Genomic DNA, 18,457 nt, shown 5'->3' on the forward strand with positions numbered 1-18,457 from the left:
AGGGGGTAATGCATGCAAAAAACTGAAAGTAAAAGCAGAAGGAGAGTAAATCTCGTCTGGATGGAGCAGAGGAGTCAGTTTGTCGCACCACTCAATATTCCATTAACATTTCAATTTGCAGGAAAAGACACAAAGAACTATGAGAGTGAAAATGGCAGATTATAACCTATTTAAGAAAGAAAGCGAAAGACACTGTGTGTGTGTAGATGTGTGTGTGAGTGTGTCAGGGTGTGATTATTCTTCTTTTTTTTATGCCTTATTGGATTTTAAGAAGTACAGATTGTGCTCAGTATTTCCATTGGGTATAAAAAACACTACTACCATTAAGAGATGAGTATTATCCCTATAGTAATTTTTCACTGGCTATCATGTCAAATATGTATTTCTACTCCTTTCCTCAGGGCAGAGCTGACAAGGCCTTATATTAGAAAATACTTATATTGACAGTTCTCGATTCTGCGTGTCAGGCATATGTATTTTTCAGCCTTCTGTAAAGAAATACTTGAGTGACAGAGGAGAATCTTTGTGCTATGCTTTATGCATTGCAGAAACTTCTGTGAATCTTCAGCTGTATTCTTCGATCTGGGTTAACAAAGAAATTATTTCCACTATGCACAGTGGTTTTAATTGATTTTAATTTGTAATGCTGGGTACATCCTTCAGAATAAAATAACACTTTAGTTAACCAATAATGATACATAATGTTGTCTCAGTTCTTTCTACTGCAGCTCAACGTATAGAAGTAAATAAATCATTTTCAGCTTTCATGTTGTGTCTGTTGAGAAAACAAAGGACACAAATCAGTTTAGCAGGAAGAGCGAACTGGATCATCTAAACTACAATGAAATAAAATGACTGTAGATGCATGCCTCTGTCCCTCTTCCTTTTCTGTCCAAACACATATAATAAATACAGGTGACAGATTAAAGGAAAAACTTTCTTAAGAACATGACTTTCAGATACTATTGCTGTTTTGTCTTCCACATGTCTAGTTTACTCAGATTTTTTGAAGGACACACTGTACACCATGTCAAGATGTTTCGGGCTAATAGTTCTTTGGGAATCACCTTGTTGAGGAAAAAACATTTTCTGCCTGTCAAGCTCTGTTATTGTTGGCAGATGGGAACAAATTATGTTTTACGACCGCTTGCCAGTAAAGTGCCTAAAGATATTATTTAAAATAGTTTCTTAATTAATTGCATATCATGTGTAAACATAAAAGTGATTAATCCCACGTGTTGAGTTCATTTTTATGATTCATAAGTTCATGTTAATTGGCTTAACAAACAAATATAAAAACATACCTGGGAAAATGGTCAGGTAAAAAATCTGAGCTCTTTGGAAGCCAAAAAATGAAAGAAAAAATGAAGACACAAGGGGCGGCTAGATAGTTTAGCACAGTAATATAATTTACCACATGCCTGTGTATGTAGGGAAGACGTAATTAAATAATAGGTATCATGTGCATCATTGTTTGACCAATAAAACAGAACATAAAGTTGCTAATCAGGCTGCAGGGAGGCAAATATGGATGCTGTACTTACATTTTCAAACCAGCAGCACAAATGCTTTATAAAAGCAACACATTTCAAAGGTGGGCACCAAAGTGTCACTAAGTCAGTGCTCAAGCAGTTGTAACCTACTGTCACAAATGTGAAAAATGGCAAAAATGATGATGCTGTAGTGAAGGAGACCTTGGACTTTTAGGATATAAAGCACTTAGTATTGTTAGATTAAAGTATAGATTTTTCAGTTCTGGTCAAAAATGTGTTTTGCAAAGTCAACATGAGATTCTAATTAGTCCCTCATTTAATGCTTTGGCCAACTTTAGCAATATCCTTAATTATGGCTGTTTGAACATTAATAAAAGCTGCAACAATTTACTTTGTAAAACCATATCCTGTTATTTGTTCATGATTTGTTCTTTTCCATTTCACAGTCAGGAGCTAGCTTACCTGCAGTAACTCTGGCCATTAACATGCTTTTCCCGGTAATGTCACTCAGTTCATCTGCCTACTTCTCCCACATCCAACACGCTTTTCTCTTTTTATCTAGTACACTAGAGGCCATGTGCTCTTCTTATGAAATAATTCTCCACCTGCATCATTTGTGAATAGTTAATGTTTGGCCTCATCTGGACATTAGTTCATTAGAATTCATAGGAATTACCTTAAGGTTGCAAGCATTAAAGGGGCCTTGTTGTAACATCTTGAAACAGTGTGAGCAAGGATAATATATGTGCAATATTACATCATAATTCAGTAGGTGATTCTATAATGTGTCTGCAAATTATCAAGTCGCTAAAGCTCTCAGAAAAATCGAGTTATGAGAGCAATAACTGCCTTACTTAAGTAAATGTATTTTACCACTCATCACCGCTGATAATTGCCACATAAAACATCTGTGTGTGTGTGTGTGCACGTGTGTGTGTGTGTGTGTGTTTTGAAGGCAGGGTAAAAGGTGCATATGGTAAAGACTGACCATCACTGGGATCCAAGATCTCAACTGTTGCCATGACGGGGAACTCTATCACTCCCATCACCGGCTCCGATAATAAAATTTGAAAGGTCTCTGCCTGCTCGTACTTCCCATCATTCAGTATCCGAACACGCCACGTGGCTCTGGTCTGTCCTGGGTTGAACTGAATTTGCCGCTGGGACCTGCCCTTGAAGTCCTCCTCCTTCTTTGCGCTGCCGTCCTGGGTGCCAATCCCTGAGAGGTGAAGGCGGTGATGGGCATGAAAGAGAAGGAAAAGACAAGAAAAGCAAACCAGATGAGTTAAAAAAAATAACAAAGGAGCGGAGACAAAGAAAATGACAATGAAAGGGTGACAGGCGGGAGAGAGAAACAGATGACAAACAGATTAGATATTCACACCCTTTAATGTTGTTCAGAGAGGTGACAAAAAGAGTGCTTTGCTTCTGGGTTTTTTTCTCCACTGATCACTACAGTGCCTCAATGTGTGAAATGAATTTGTGACTGAAGGATTTAAATAAGCATATTTTAGCTTACTGAGATGGATTAGCTACCATAGTTGTTAGGTACGCATACATGAATGGGTATATGCGTGTGTGCGCGTCACGACCCTTTCCCTTCAAATGCCGCTCACTTCGTCTATAGCACGTCTTTCATGTGAATCCACTTTGCAGCAATCCATCAGACATTCATGCTCGCTGATACATTTCATAAGATGAGGAAAGCTTACTGGTACCATTGGGGTTACACATTAAACAAAAAGGAATCCAGGTGGCACAGGCCATAAAATAAAGCCTTACACTTGCAAATATGCTGCTCAGATTCCTTCCTCTATATTCATAGTAGCTCATGAGAACAAGGTGTGCGTAGCCAAGCTCATGCATGTGTGTGTACATAAAAGGATTTGTTTTCTTTTTCAGATACTCCCCCTCCCACAAAAAAAGGAGACAAACGTATGCAGATGGGCCTGGATCCATTCAATCGTACGCACAACGAGATCGCAGAGGCGAGTATTGTATGCAAAATCTGAGCTGAAAATAAACGCACATGCCGGAATGAAAACCTTCGGAGATTCTAATTATTTGCAAAAGCTCTAATATTGCTGTACATGATTTTGGAGTTTCTCGTCTCATTTCCTTCTATATTCTTTTTTCAGTCCACCAAATGCTTCTCTTTGGGCAAAGTGCTTTGGATGATGTTCAACAATAACAAAATCATGTGAAGCACACTGACGGTCAAACTGTAGCCGGCAACACATTTAGGGTAACATCCGCTTTTGCTGCGTTTTTGTCAACAGCTCCACAAGTATCACTCGGTCTTTACGTTTCCTGTTTTTTTTCTCTCTTTTTCTGTTTTTTTCTCAACAGGAAAAGCCAAAGATGCTTCTATTGCTCGGTGCAGCCAAACTATCACAACATAGAAAATCAATTTCTCTGGGGGTGTTGAAAGCCTTTCCAGAAAATCTAAGACATGCCTAACGGAAGTGCAGTCAGGAGAAGTCTTGGATCCCTTTTTCTTACTTGCAGTGCTATCATCTTAAGCTGGGTATGTGTCTAAGTGAGAGCTGGCTGGTGCAAGCCTGAATCCAAATGTGAATTCAAATATCATTATTGTTACAAAACTACTGCTAAATAACGACATTGTTGGATAGACTATCAATGCTGGTTTCATTTGCTATCAAGTTTAAAGTCCTGTTTCAGTTTCTTCATTTGAGTTTAAAGTTAAATAAAGCACAAATGCTTGGTTGATTGATTTCCTTAAAGCACAGTGGAAATCCCATCACCTTTTTCAATCCTAAACAAGACATGACGTCTGTCAACACGGTGACCTTCATATAATGAGTGCTAGTAGTCATTAATCTATTATTTTGTGATTACGATCGGCAATAGATCCATCTCGTGATTCTGTCTGGCAATCTGTGTGTGTGTCGTCACATCAAAATGTGGTCCTCGAGACATCGACTGTAGTGTGAACTACTACAAAGACAGTCTGAGTAGTTTGACAAGTGCTTTTGTCTGACTGTCACTATGGTGGGCAGCTTTACTCAAAACACCAGCCTCAATATGTAACGTTCAAAATTCAGTCATGAAGCTCCGCAGGTGTCTAGTAGTTTGGATCAAAATCAAGGCCGAGTTTGAAGATGAGTGTGATCTGAGCGCTCGCTGAAGACTCGCAGGGCTGAAACATCAACATGCTAATGATCGTCCCTCCTGGTATTTTGCCACTGCAAGATGGTCACTATTATTCATCATTACGCAGAACTTATGGTTCAGACCATATTTGACATGATGAAACACAGACTTACACACCCACACAGAAACACAAAGTGAAAACAATACTCTTGCAGTTGGTAATAAATGCAGCAATGACAGTCTTTGCATTATTAAAAGCAAGAGTAGGACTGAAATCGGTTTTGCAGGTACTTTTATGTGCTGTTTAATGTTCTGCAACCAAGCAGCTAATTAGCTATCAAGCTTTCAAATGAAGTTACCCAAGCACTAGTTAATGTTTATAAGGTTGTTGTTTAGAGTCCGTGGGTCTTGTGTTATGTAGCAGGGTGCTTATTTTCTCACTTTGACTGTCTCTGTTGCATAGAAGGATGATAATGGTATTCTGTCAAGTGAAATCAAAATAAGTGGGCAGAGTCGTTAAAGTAAAAAGTATAAGTTTCTTTCTTGTGGTTTTTTCTTTTTTCTTTTTTTTGTCTATGAATGGGATTACAGGGCAATTAATTTAGAGGAAATAGGCAAGGATGAAGCAACACATTGAACTAGAACCTAATGTATAAAATTATTGTCAATTAGTACTATTTAAGTAAAAAGAAATGTGCATCTTCCATTTGTAGTTGAGTTGTATTTGTATTTGGGAGCATGGCTCTGTTCTGGGACTTTTCCACCTTTCCATGTGCCGACATAGAAAGCCTGAAGCAGATCAGGGGAGGTCTGAAACAGCACAAAAGCAAGCAAAGGGTGGGTTGTAAAGTGGCTTGTTGGGGAAGAAACAGCAGTAGACCAGCTGAAACAACCTAAATAATATGGACAGAGTGTCAAATTTATAAACTAAATGCAAAGAATAGTATCAGCTAAGTCATCAGCTAATTTGGGAGTTAACTTTGTGGTGATGATATCTCTCAGCAGTAGTATTATGTCAACCAAATTGGGGATTAGTTTCAAGAAAGCTTGTTCACAAATCCTTCATTTATACTCTACCGTATTCATTATGCAAAAAACTTTATGTTTCAATGTGTTTTTTTTAATGGCTACAAACAAGTTGAAAAACAACAACCCGTCTGCAATAACCATATTGACATATTCAGACAGTCTTAATTGACTATTTACAGTAAAATAAATTTTCATTGCTGCCAGAAACTTCAGCTAAAAGCCAAACAAGGGTTATTACTGGTCAGAAGAAATGGGGTCACTTTGTAATGATTTAAAAGAGAAAAGAAAATAATAACATACATCAGGGAAGACATGTTGGTGGGAAAAGAAACGTGAGGTGAGAAAGGTGTTGATGGGAATTTGTGACCAAATGCTGAGGGAGAACTAAAGCCTCCAAGCCCTCCCACTCCTGTGCAGTATGAGTGATTAGACCATACACCTTGTTGACATCTTTTTGTAATGTTGTTGCACAGATGGATGGATGGATGGATGGATAGATGGATAGATAGATAGATAGATAGATAGATAGATAGATAGATAGATAGATAGATAGATAGATTTGTTCAGTGTGTTATGATTATGTATGCTTTATGCGAGTTCTTTAGAGTTACATTCTAAAAACCTAATTTGGAGGCCAAGAAACATGTAAGCAATACAGACAACATGAAGAATTTTTTAAAAGTTGCTTCAGCATTGATTCATGCGTGTTGCAAATTTAAAAATAAATCTGTGAGACTCTTAAAGGTCTGTAGACGATTCAGAACAGCAGCCTCGCTCTGGGCAGCTTCTCTGTCAAGAATGCAACACATGTATCTGTTCAGAGCACAGAACAAATGATGGTGCATTTTGATAAAGAGGAGGTGACAGTCAGTGCTGTTGTCTGATATGGAAATACTGTATCAGGACTTGTTGTCATTTGCATTAAGAGGAACGTATGCAAAGAATCCTAAACGAGACAGCAAACTTCATCAATAACAAGGAAAGCTATCGCGCAATGCAAACACACTGAATGGCCATCATTTCAAGAAACACAGGAGTATAACTTTAAAGAAGGGAAGCATGTTTGCTCATAGCTGAGTATTTCTATCTTATCTTCCTATTCTGATGATCTGTAGATCCACATCACATAAAACATCCGTACACCATGGCGTGCCTATTGGAGAGAGGAAGTGCTGTCCTTAAAAGGGTGGTGTCTCACTACACCACCCTCGATGGACTCCCTGGAGGGAAGAGGCACACAATTCCCGAGGTTGCGCTGGGGTTTCTTCTCCACTGGAGGATACATATCCTCTCGAGTGTTTTTGATCTCCATCGCACTGTTGCTTAGAGCCAGAGCGCCTTGTGTTTGTGTCTCCACAACAAATACAGACTCACAGATCCAAAGAGTTGCTTGCAAACACAAACACATATTCTTTTTCTAGCTGCAAACTTTCCTTGCGTTTATTCACTGTTGTAGTTTCTTTAGCTTCTGAGTACCCTCAGCGTGGCTCATTGTAACATGCACAATTCAAAAAAAAAAAATCACGATGATTGCATGTTCATTATACTAGACTCATTTCACACTGAGGCAGCAGAGGTGGAGACTTGTGGAAAAAAGACGAAGGGGTCCAACAGATTCTTTTCTCTCCTGGTGAAATGCAATTATCTCTTCATCCCTTCTGCTTGGCAACAAAAATGAGGTTGGAATACGTCCCACAGGAGATAATATATCTTAACCTGGCAAAAGTACACCTCGTTAACAATTCATCTCTCAGGGCAAGGACAGACCAGAGAAGGACAGTGCTGAAATAAAAAAAAACAAGTCTTCAAAGGATGAGCTTTGACTTATGCAATAAGTAAAAAAAAAGAAGAATGAGAATTCAATTCCATCTTGTGTCCCTATGGGGTTCCTCATATTACTCATACAGCAAGGAAGACAGGAAGCCAGAAGGAAATGGAAAAAGTAGAGGAAAAGAGAAGGCAAAGAAAGGAAATGAAAAGGAAGGGAAGGAAAGATGTACAGGAGATGTGGATCTGAGAATGGAAGGTTATGTGAAGGGAACAGTGTGAGAAGGTGCAAAAGCAAATGGAGAGACAGAGCTGAACCAGCAGATATGCACCGAAATGTGTAACAACCAAACAAAGGATACAACAGAAGAGGAAGGCAGAGTGGGAATAAACAGCCAATGAGAACAGCATTGGACAGACCAATATCCACCCAATATACTGTCCAAAATTTGGAGTGAGACTGAAGGGAAATAAGGTAGGTATAACACAAATAAGGGAACTTATAGAAAAGAAACAGTTGATGTCAAACACCGAAGGCTAGACTATTAGTCAGTAACGGCGCAAGAAAAGGAGAGATGGTGCCTTTGATGAGTAAAAGGAGGTTAGAAGCAAAAGGACATCTCTACCGTAAGATGAGGTGAGGTGATTACGGATAAAAGGGAAAGAATGTGAGACGAGCTAAGTGGGCCGACAAATCACTGGGATGGATGCTTTGGCAGAAGGAAAACAGCGACGGGACTTAATTAGCGGGATTTAGGCTGCACGTTTACATGTTTGGTCGAGAGTGGAATTTTATTGCTTTTATAAAAGATGAGAAAGCAAGGTGAAAGCTTAAAAAGTAAAAGAAGAGGATATGAGGATAGAATTCGGTCTAATCCGCATGGCCTTGTCTGGCCCTGTTCTGCCTGAGCTGTGCTTTGCGGGAGCATCTTTGAACCCTGATCTTATCTCTGTGTTCCTCCTTCACTGATCCTCTCTACCTGAACATCCTGTTGTGATGGACCATGTGTAACAACTCTCCTCCACTGTTGCCTGGCACCACACCAGCTTTCATCAGCTAACCCTTGCAACAGCAGCAGCAAGCTTCTGGCAACATCATCAGGCGGTTTTCTCTCTGCCTTTCAATCCTTGACACAATCCCCATCAAATCCAATGCAATTTTTCCAACTATTTCCACATACGTTATTTACTTTTAACATTTTTTTAGAGCTGTAACAGTTTCATAATGGGATCCACGAGTCTGTCAGTAGAATTAATAAAAATATTCTTTTCAGATGCAAATGTTTTGCTGCATTTTTTTTTCTGTTTTATAGTAAAGCTATAGTAGTTATTAAAGTCATGCACCTCACCTCAGTCCAGCTCGTGTTTCCCAAGGCCGGAACAAAACCGCAGAACAAGCAAGAAATGAAAAAATAGCTGTTGTGCAGCAGTTCTCCTTGTATTTGTGTAAAAGACTTTAGACACTGGCTGCCACTTATTACCGAGTCTACTGAAAGGTAGCGAAACTTTAATGCCAGCTGCCATACGTGTCTTTCATTTCATCATCAAGGTTTTCCTCTTCTGCTGGATCTGAGCTTTGTCCATCAAAACGGGTCTCGTAACGAGCCCTCCTGAATTTCACTCAGAATTCTGTCCATTTATTTCTTTTATAACTGCAAATGCAACAACACTCATGTGTTAATATTTTGCAATGAAAATAAAAAGGGAAAAAGCTCATAAGGCAAAATAGAGTTTGTATAATTCTAACAAACCTGAAAGTCAATATTCGCTATGATCGCCTTTAATCTTCAACGCCACCTGAACTGTCTTAGGCACTCTTCTTTGAATGTTGGCCGTGTGCTGTTACATTGAGTAACGGTGAGGTCAGGCCATGACTGATGAGTTTCTCCCCGTGTGTTTGGGATCAATGTCAGGCCGAAAATTGAAGCCAATACCAATCACATGCTTTCCTTCAGAAATCTGATGCTACTTTTCTGTTCATAATTCTATCAGTTTAGACAAGAACCCCAACACAACTGGCTGAAATGGATGCATCAAACCATGACAGAATATCCATTGTGTTTTACAGAAGGCTGCAGACTATCATTGTTGTCTCTATCCTGACCTCCTCAGTACATACTGACAAAGACTTGAAACAGAAATTTAAAATTTGGGATCATCACTCCATCAGAGCTGTTAGCAGTGATTTTTAGTCTAGTTCTTGTGTTATTTGGCACACCTCAGCCTTTTCTCTCTGTTTTAATTCTTTAAGAATGGCTTCTTGACAGCCACCCTTCCACTGAGACCATTTCTGCCGAGGCTTCAGCAAAAAGTACCTGGATCAAGTCGAGGGTAGGATACATCTCTCAGGTACTGTGTCGGGTTTTGCTGGATTTTTTTTTCCATCTGTCTTAAGGACATGACTTTCAGATACTGTTGATCTGCTGTAGATATTTTTTAGGCTTGCCCTTTTCTTTTGTTCTCCATTTGTCCAGTTTCTTCCAATTTTGAAAGATGAAAAGGTCTCGGCTAATAGCTCTTTACCTGTCAAACTGTGTTATCTTTGGCATTTTTTCATAAATAACCTAAAGACAGGAACAAATGATTTGCTTTGCCAACAGGCTGCTAGTAAAGAAAGTGCCGAAAGATACAATTTGAATTGGTTGCTTGCTAAGTTGTTAGTTATGTGCAGGCACGACACTGGCCCTTGTGACTGTTTTGTATATCTTACTGCAGTTTTTACATTTTTGCAATAGAAATTAATTAGTTTAAAATACTAAACATAACTATAAATACATGTCTGTGTATAGCAACAACAACAAAGCAACATCCCTTAGCTGACAGTTAACAATAACAAGGGAGAATGAAGAAACCTATGAAGAAAAACATGTTGGTTATTTTTTACATTTGTACATTGATCACTGTTGCTCTAGACTTCACCATATTTTATTATTAGTGCCTAAACAGTGCCACAAAGGCCATATTAAAACAAATAGTTTAAAAAAATTCTCGCTGCCTCAAAAGAGCCCATAACATTATAAAAGACATTTCACACCCTGGACACTCCATGTTCGAACTGTTGCCTTCAGGTAAACGGTATAGAACAATATACACAAGGACTAACAGACTCAAACACAGTTTCTACCCAATTGCAATATCCTGTCTCAATGCTACTAAAAGTAGATGACGTTCACTGCCCCTGCTGTTATTTATGCCCCGCTGTTGGAATGTCTTAAACATGTTTTGTTGGATACGCTAACATAATTGACTGAGTGTTTGATTGTTGAGTGATATATCAACTTATGTCGAATGACTGTATGTGGCATTAGGCCTGGATTGCTTGGGTGCATTTACTGTATGAGAAGATTGTATTTTATTTTATTTTTCTACAGTATTTACAACATAGTTATTATTATTTACAACATAGTTTTTAAGTATTTATTTCGTGAATGTTACATTGATCAGAGACATCTCTCAATTTCATTGTACGTATGACAATGACAATAAAGAATATTCTATTCTATTCTAAATAGACTGAAATTTGAACACTCCATGTGTATTTGCACTTAGAGTGATTTAGGTTGGTGCTGTGGAGGAACGGTGCACTTATTCTCTTAAGACTTGCTGCTCTCTTATTTCCCACAGGATCACCAGAGCAGATGGTAAATGGTCTGATTCTTATATAGCGCTTTTCTACTCTCACGGAGTACTCAAAGCACTCTATACAACATGCCTCATTCACCCAATCACACCCATTCTCACAAGCACTTTATCTGTAATTAGCGCTTTCTAACAACACTCATACACATTCATACTCCGATGGATGCATCGATGGTTAGTATCTTGCCCAAGGATACTTGACATGCAGACTGGAGGAGCCAGGGATCGAACCGCCGACCTTCCGATCAGTAGGTGACCTGCTCTACCTCCTGAGCTACAGCCACCCAGATGGATCTGTATCTTCTGATTTGGCTCAGATTTTATACACAGGATGCCCTTTCTGATGCAAGACGCCCATTTATCGAGGCATGGGAACAGCACTTGAAATTTGCTTGTTAGTGGCCCCCAGAGGCTGGGTTTATGTCACTCTCAAACCACTAGTGGTTAACATGTTCACACATAAGGTGAACATGTTAACCACTACACTGGGGTACAACTCCTATGCTCTTAAGACTACAATAAACATTTCTTTCTTCTTGATTTTTGCCTTCCTCTAAAAATGTACTAACCATGTAAGTGCACATGGATAACACATTCATGCATAGCGGCACGTCGGCATGCCATGTTAGGCATTCCTTTTAAAATGCTGGCTTGAAAGTCGATGTGTGCGTATGTGTGTGTGTGTGTACTATGTGAGTGTGGTCAGAGATAACCAGGTGCTCACACACCAACTGTGCAAAGAGATGAGAGTCTGAACGCAAGCTTTCATGTGTGCCCAAGAGATACACTTAAAACCTTCCCAAGAGGAATCAAATATACACACCAGCACACACATACACACACACACACACACACATACACACACACGCACACACACAGGTAGATGAGTCTTAAAGCCAACATTAACCGCTACACTGTGATGCTAACACCTGACCCCGCGATTAACAGGATCAGAATAATGATGAGAGGTGAGAGAGAGTAAAAGCTGCTTACAGCTGCTACTTCTCACAGGGCAAACGAGCTGAAGCATAACAAAGTGCTAAAAGGGCCGTTCGGGGACAACATCATCACCATCCTTTTAAACTTTAAACCTCCACAAACACTCAGACATAAGCACAAAAACATGCTGGGTTGTTCTTTCCAACACAAAATCACCTCCATCTGCTGGTCATAAGGCTTATTAAGAACTCAGGCAGTGATGTTTGTGCGACTGGCTGGATTTAAGATTTGACTGACACATACCAGCATGTTCTCCGCCCACACTGTGTTATGTACATGGATGAGTGTCACAGGCAGCATGATGCCTCCTTTATTTCAAATCCGATGATTCACTTATTGTCAACATTCAAAAGAGGGGACAAAATGCGCCTTTGTCACTGCTGCCATTGTTTTCAGTTCCGTCTGTTTGTTTGTCTCTTAGCAGGATTACATAAATACTACCAGGCTGATTTTCCTAAAAGTTGGGGGAAAGTCAGAGCATGGGTAAAAGAGGATTATATTAAAATTCTGGTGTCTGCGGCCTACACACACCATAGCACCACCAATGAGTGGGGTACCTTTATAAATACAGATAAATACCAGGAGAACAATTTTCATGTCAGTGTTGGATTTCTTGGCTCAAACCAGAATCAGAAGACATCATTTTACATATTGGATTTTAGCTGTATTAGAAATTATGAAAAAACAAAATACTTTTTCAATTCTCAAAAAAAATTGATCTTTAGTTCAAAGCTTGCAAATATTACCTTATAGATTTTTCAGAAGTATTTCTCTCTTACAGCCCATTGATAAAGTAATAATTAAAATCATATATTATATAGACAGGGTGTAGGCTCTGGGTCAGAAAAGTGATGCCAATGTGACTTACACATGATTTTTTCTTTGTGAAAGTAGGGCGTAACTTTGGCTGCAAAAAGAAGTGCATTGTATAAAAGTCTGTGTGTAGTCTAGTGCTGGTCCCCAGCCTGGATGAATGGTGAGAGTTGTAACATCTATGTTACTATGATCTGTAGCGCGAGTAGAGAGCAGGTCGAGGAGAGCCTGGAGAAGTGGAGATGTGAACTGGAGAAAAGAGGAATGACAGTAAAAGAAAAGGGACACAGGTGTAGCAGTAAATCTGCAAGGAGCAGAGTGTAAATACCTGGGATCATCCATCCAAAACAAAGGGCAAAGACAAGAGAGGAGAAGAAGAAAGTGCAGAGAGGGTGGAGATGAGTGTCAGCAGTGATTTGTGACAGACGGACAGCAGCAAGAGTGAAAGGGAAGATTTACAAGATGATAGTGAGACCTGCTATGATGTATGATAAGACAGGAGGTGGCAGAGCTGAAGATGTTAAGATTTTCCTTGGGAGTGACCAGGATGGAAAAGATCAGAAATGAGCACATCAGAGGAAGAGCTGAGGTGAGCAGTTTGGGGACAAAGTTAGACAGGCGAGGTTGAGATGATTTGGACATGTGCAGAGGAGGGATAGCGGATATACTGGACAAAGGATGTCGAATATGGAGCTGCCAAGGGGGTGGAACAAAGACAAAACACCACAGGGGTGGTTTATGGATGTATTGAAAGGGAATATGCACAGGGTTGGTGTTACAGAGGAGGATGCTCAGAACAGGGTGAGATGGAGGCAGACGATCTGCTGTGGCGACCCCTAAAGGGAACGGCATCAACCGGAAGGCTTGCTTAATTTATGACCTTAGTAAAGATATTCCCAGTGACTTTATGGTCTTAATTGCTAGGCTCAAGTCAAAATATCATTTTGTGAATTACTGTCCCATAAAGAATAAAGGCTTCAAACCAGGATTTTACAAAGCAATAAGCCAGGTCACAGTGCTTTGTTTTATATTCAGTTATTCGGGCGCCTGCATGGATACAGGATTCAGTTTCACAGATGTTACATTGTAGCACACAAGCACCATCAATAAGCAAAAATGCACTTTTTTCAAATAACTGTGAGTGTTTTTGACTCCAATAAATATTCCAAATCATTTTTCTTTTGCATTGACTTAATGTCGTATTAATCATTTCCCTGCTCTTTCCTTTATTTTGCAGCTCAGAGTGCTGACTCATCAAACCTGCCAGGAGCTTGACAGTGATCGACTGAAGCATATAGGCCTGCTTTGCACCTCCTCTACTGTTTTCAGTTGCACTATGCACTGCAAAAAAAACAAAACAGATAACCTGTGTGAGAAGAAAAAAACACAAGTGGTCTACAATGGAGTGCAACTAGCATGCCATGAGTGATACCAAACTCTGCTTTTGGAGGATTGCAGGAGATGGGGATCGGGGGCATGGGGAGCAACCACCCGCACGCAGATGCATCTTTATTTGGAGCGCAGCGTGTCAGAGTGGTGCTGTGGTTAGCAGGGCAGAAAACCTGCTCAGGCAATGGGAGACATGCAAACTACACACAGAAAGGTCCCAGCTGACTAGAAAGCTGTTTATGTGAGGCTCTGCTAACCAGTGCACCACTGTCTGCTCAGTCAGTGGACAGTCGGCCATAATCGGCAGACAAAGTGACCAAATCCAAAGTCAGAAGAGAAAAACATATAAATATTCATTCACATCTACAGCTTTGTATTACTTATAGACAAGGTGATAATGGGGTGAGATTTCTCTTGATAGGAATGATAATGACCTAAGTGTGCAACAGGAACGTAATGCACAACCTCAGTAAAAGCCTTTAAACTGTCAGTGTTTTCTTTGCAAATGTTGCCACCGCCATCTGGTCAGTGCATTTTTTATTGCCTTTTGACATGCACGTGTTTTAATATTTATTTCATATCCTTTCTTAACCATCTGGGACAAATTCATCAAATGAAAAATTATGGGTTGCATCACACCGGTTTCCTGTTTGTGCCATTGCAAAAAAAAAAGTGCCATTGCAAAAAAAGGGAAAGAGTTACATCTCTGTACATAGCAAAGCACTGACCTTGCAACTCAGCTTCCTAAATCTAATAAAACTTTTTTTTTTTTTGCAAACTAAATTGGCTTGAGGCCAGAAAATATTACTCTGACTTTGAGGACAAATCTGGTCAGAATGTGCGTTAAAAGGAAATTCTGCAATAGATTGTTAGCTTCAATAGCATTTTGACTTTGTGTGTATGTGTGAGCTTTTGTTTAATTTTTTTTGTTACAGAAACAGGAATGTGTGGCCATGAAAAGCCTGGCATTTCAAAAGACACTGTAAAGTACTGAAATTTTAATTGAATTCTACAGAAAAAAAGACAGTAAGAAAATATCAATTTGACATCAAAACTAACAGGCCATGCTGGAAGTACTGTAAAGTTGTACTCTTTGCTTTTAACTAAATGGTTGCCAGCATGCAAGCATGTGCTGCAGAATGCAAAGTCAGGGCATCACCATGTTTATTACAGATCATTTCGACGGGGGATGATCTGAGAGTTTTCCAACAGTTGTTTAGAATTTGCTTACATGCTAAAGTTTCAACCTCTGCATTTGATCAGAGATCAAGGTCTTTGATATGTTGGCCATGAATATTCATACAAAAATTGTAGCAATCCACCGGACATTATTGTTCAATGCCATCCCTGGAAGACAAAATGCTAGACGATAGAACACATGTCCTCTGATCAGAAAGGGAGACTGACAGAGAGATAAACAGACTCACCAACGAAAGACGTCTCTCCCAGGTATCCTCTTCGTCTGAGCACCACGTCCAGAAATTTCTCCTCCTCATCCACCACATAGTAGTCTTTCTCCAAAGAAATCCAGGCCCAATCCAGACGAAACTGCTGTCCTTTCAACTCGTTCCCACCTGAAAAAATCCCAAAACAACATAAAAACACTCCTGACTGTAAACACGTTTAATATTTTATTAAAAGTCTCTCACTTATTAGAAGTTTAGCCATTGATTGAATTCTGTTCCTCCTTAAACAACTCATACAGTTTTTCTAAATATGGGAGTACTACAGTGTTGTGTATGTGCTGAGGTGGATCTGGACCTGTTTATGTGTCTGACATAAAGACTACATGCTGCATTCATTTTCATTTTGTAAAAAACTAGAAAACTATGAGTGGAAATTCTGCCACCCGTGGGGGTAATTACCGTAAAACTGAACGAAGACTAAGGGTTTTAATTATTTTTCAACGCACAGTCCAAATGTTCACAACACATCTGCTGCAGATTTATGAAAAAGAATCTGCACAATTTTATACCATCCGAGGCAATCTTCTTCTTTTTTTTATGTGCCCTATAATTATATTTCAGCTTTCCTTTGGTGAACTGTTTTTCCTCCATCTTCTCTGTCATCTTGATGATTCAAGCACACCAGCTAACCAGTGTTATGAAAGAAAAGTTTGTTGAACAAATGGATGTATTAGTGCTAGGTTAATAGAGCACTCAATAGCTGCCACTTCAACAAGTGGGCAAGGAGGATAATGCTTTGTGTAGCTGATTTGCCCATCTACTGCTCGCAAAAGTGGATTGAAAAAGGTAGAGGAGGGTTTTTTTTTTAACTTCATTGCGTAGCAATGAACAATGCCTAACTCTGCATGCCATTCCTGGAAATTATGCCTGAGTGGGTGTTATAGTGGTAGAAGATAATGTAGAAGTGAAGAACTGTTTATGGAACTGTTATTTGTAGACCGTCAGAAAGGAAATCTCATTTAGCTCCTCTGACGACAATTTGCGCAGCTGTTTGTTCTTCCAAGTCATTTATGCAGCTTACATTCAGAAGCAGAATTGCTGTTGAAAGCACACAAATCACAGCAATTTACCTCCATCATCACAGAGGCATCCCAGTGCCTCTGGGGGAAAAAAAGAAAAGTCATTTGACTCTTTAAAACTGTAAAGTATATTTACTTAAGAGTATAATAAAGACTGGAAAAAATATCTCAAATTTGTACTTCTGCTGTGAATTCAGGTTCTGCTCATGATCAGCAGAGGTGAAAAGTTAAGTACTTTCCAGCATGGCACAGACACATACGCACAACATGCTGAGGTGAGGAGACAGCTAATCAGAGTTCATGCATCCTCAAAAAAGCCCGTAGGCCAAGTTCAAGCTTCATTTAGCAGGTGCAAATCCAAAATTGCACACATGCGCATCTCTTCGATTCTAACTCCACTGCAGCCTGCAACCTTGACTTTCATCCCGGCTGTCCGTTAGTAAATGCAGCATAAGCCTTCTGAAGTCGTAGTTGTGTGTGTGTGTGTGTATGTGTCTGTATGTGTGTGCATGTTTGTGCATGTGTGACCTCTCACACTGGGAGAGTATCTGTGGACAGACAATAGGGATCTGAGTCAGTGGGCTTCAGACTGTCTCGTTCCTCCAGCCTTTTGGAGGGATAAAAGACCTCTCACATATGCTGACCGTACAAAAAAAAGCAGCTTTGAAATCATCCTCAATAGAGCTAAATTCGCTTTGCAGCGTCTTTCAAAGGCTTTCCAAACAAAAACTAAGCAGAAGCTTTTTTTTCCTTCACCAATTAGGGCTTCTAGTTTCAGAGCAATAAATTTTGAGGATCAAGTTGCTCTGAGAAATCTGAAGATAAAACTTTGATACTTACAGTTCTGATGCTGCGTTGTGATGTAGGATCTATTTCATGGCACAATCACTGACTGCTGTGATGTCTTACTGCTGTGTGTTTCCTCCTTTCCACTCTATTTTCTAAGATTTGTTATCCAGTTTACCAGCACACTGCTGCACATGATGTGAACTACTGTATCTCATTTGGCTCCGTGTAGCTTGACTCAACTTGGGTAACAGTTTAATTACACAGTAAACTATAAAAAAACAAAACTGGTAGATCCTCAATGTTGCATAATTAAAGCACCACCTATACTTCTATATATTATTACTGAATCAAGTTACTACACATAATCTGAAAGGGTTGTTTGAAGCATCGAGCTGTGGAACTTACAGCCAACTCTGCCTCTGCAGGGTCTTAAAAGGGCTATTCACTGTTTTGGTTTTATGCCCTGAAAAACACTGTTTGGTTCAGTCTCAATGCTTTCATTAACCCCACTGTCAGGTGGAACAAACAGCCCTCTTTAGAAAGAGAAACACAAAAAAACCCAAACTCCAGTATACCCACTGCATGCTCCTCGAAAAGCACTAAAAAGGAAAAATGCTAAGGAGTTACAACTTACAACAGAGTTATAACAGAGCAACCTGATTAAATTACTGTGTAATTGCAACTGTAAGTCGCTATAGTTGTGAAGAAAAAAACGCATAAATACATAAATTAGGTACATAAATTGTTAAACAGAAAAACAAATCTACACTAACATTCCCAGGACTGACTGGAGACAGATAAAAAATAAACTGGCTGTTGGACAGAGTTGAGAAATGAAATAATAAAAATTGGAATACATTTGGCTAATGCAGGTAATATCATGTCAAAACAGTAAAAGTGCCTTTTAAAAAATAGTCTTTTCAAAGCATGCACGAATCTC

At 39.4% G+C, this 18,457-nt stretch overlaps 1 protein-coding gene across 2 annotated transcripts in view; it reads right to left on the bottom strand.

Moving 5' to 3' along the window:
- Window positions 1-18,457, bottom strand: part of frem2a (FRAS1 related extracellular matrix 2a) — a 68,403-nt gene that overhangs the window by 25,669 nt on the left and 24,277 nt on the right. For both annotated transcript variants that reach the window (XM_019363929.2, XM_025910797.1), the window contains exons 3-4: window positions 15,671-15,817; window positions 2,482-2,712 (exon numbers count right to left, since the gene is read on the bottom strand). In XM_019363929.2, the coding sequence (XP_019219474.1) occupies window positions 2,482-2,712; window positions 15,671-15,817 (378 nt within the window). The remainder of the gene's footprint in view (window positions 1-2,481; window positions 2,713-15,670; window positions 15,818-18,457) is intronic.

Source organism: Oreochromis niloticus, linkage group LG10 (assembly GCF_001858045.2).
Source record: "Oreochromis niloticus isolate F11D_XX linkage group LG10, O_niloticus_UMD_NMBU, whole genome shotgun sequence".
Classification (NCBI taxonomy): Eukaryota; Metazoa; Chordata; class Actinopteri; order Cichliformes; family Cichlidae; genus Oreochromis; species Oreochromis niloticus.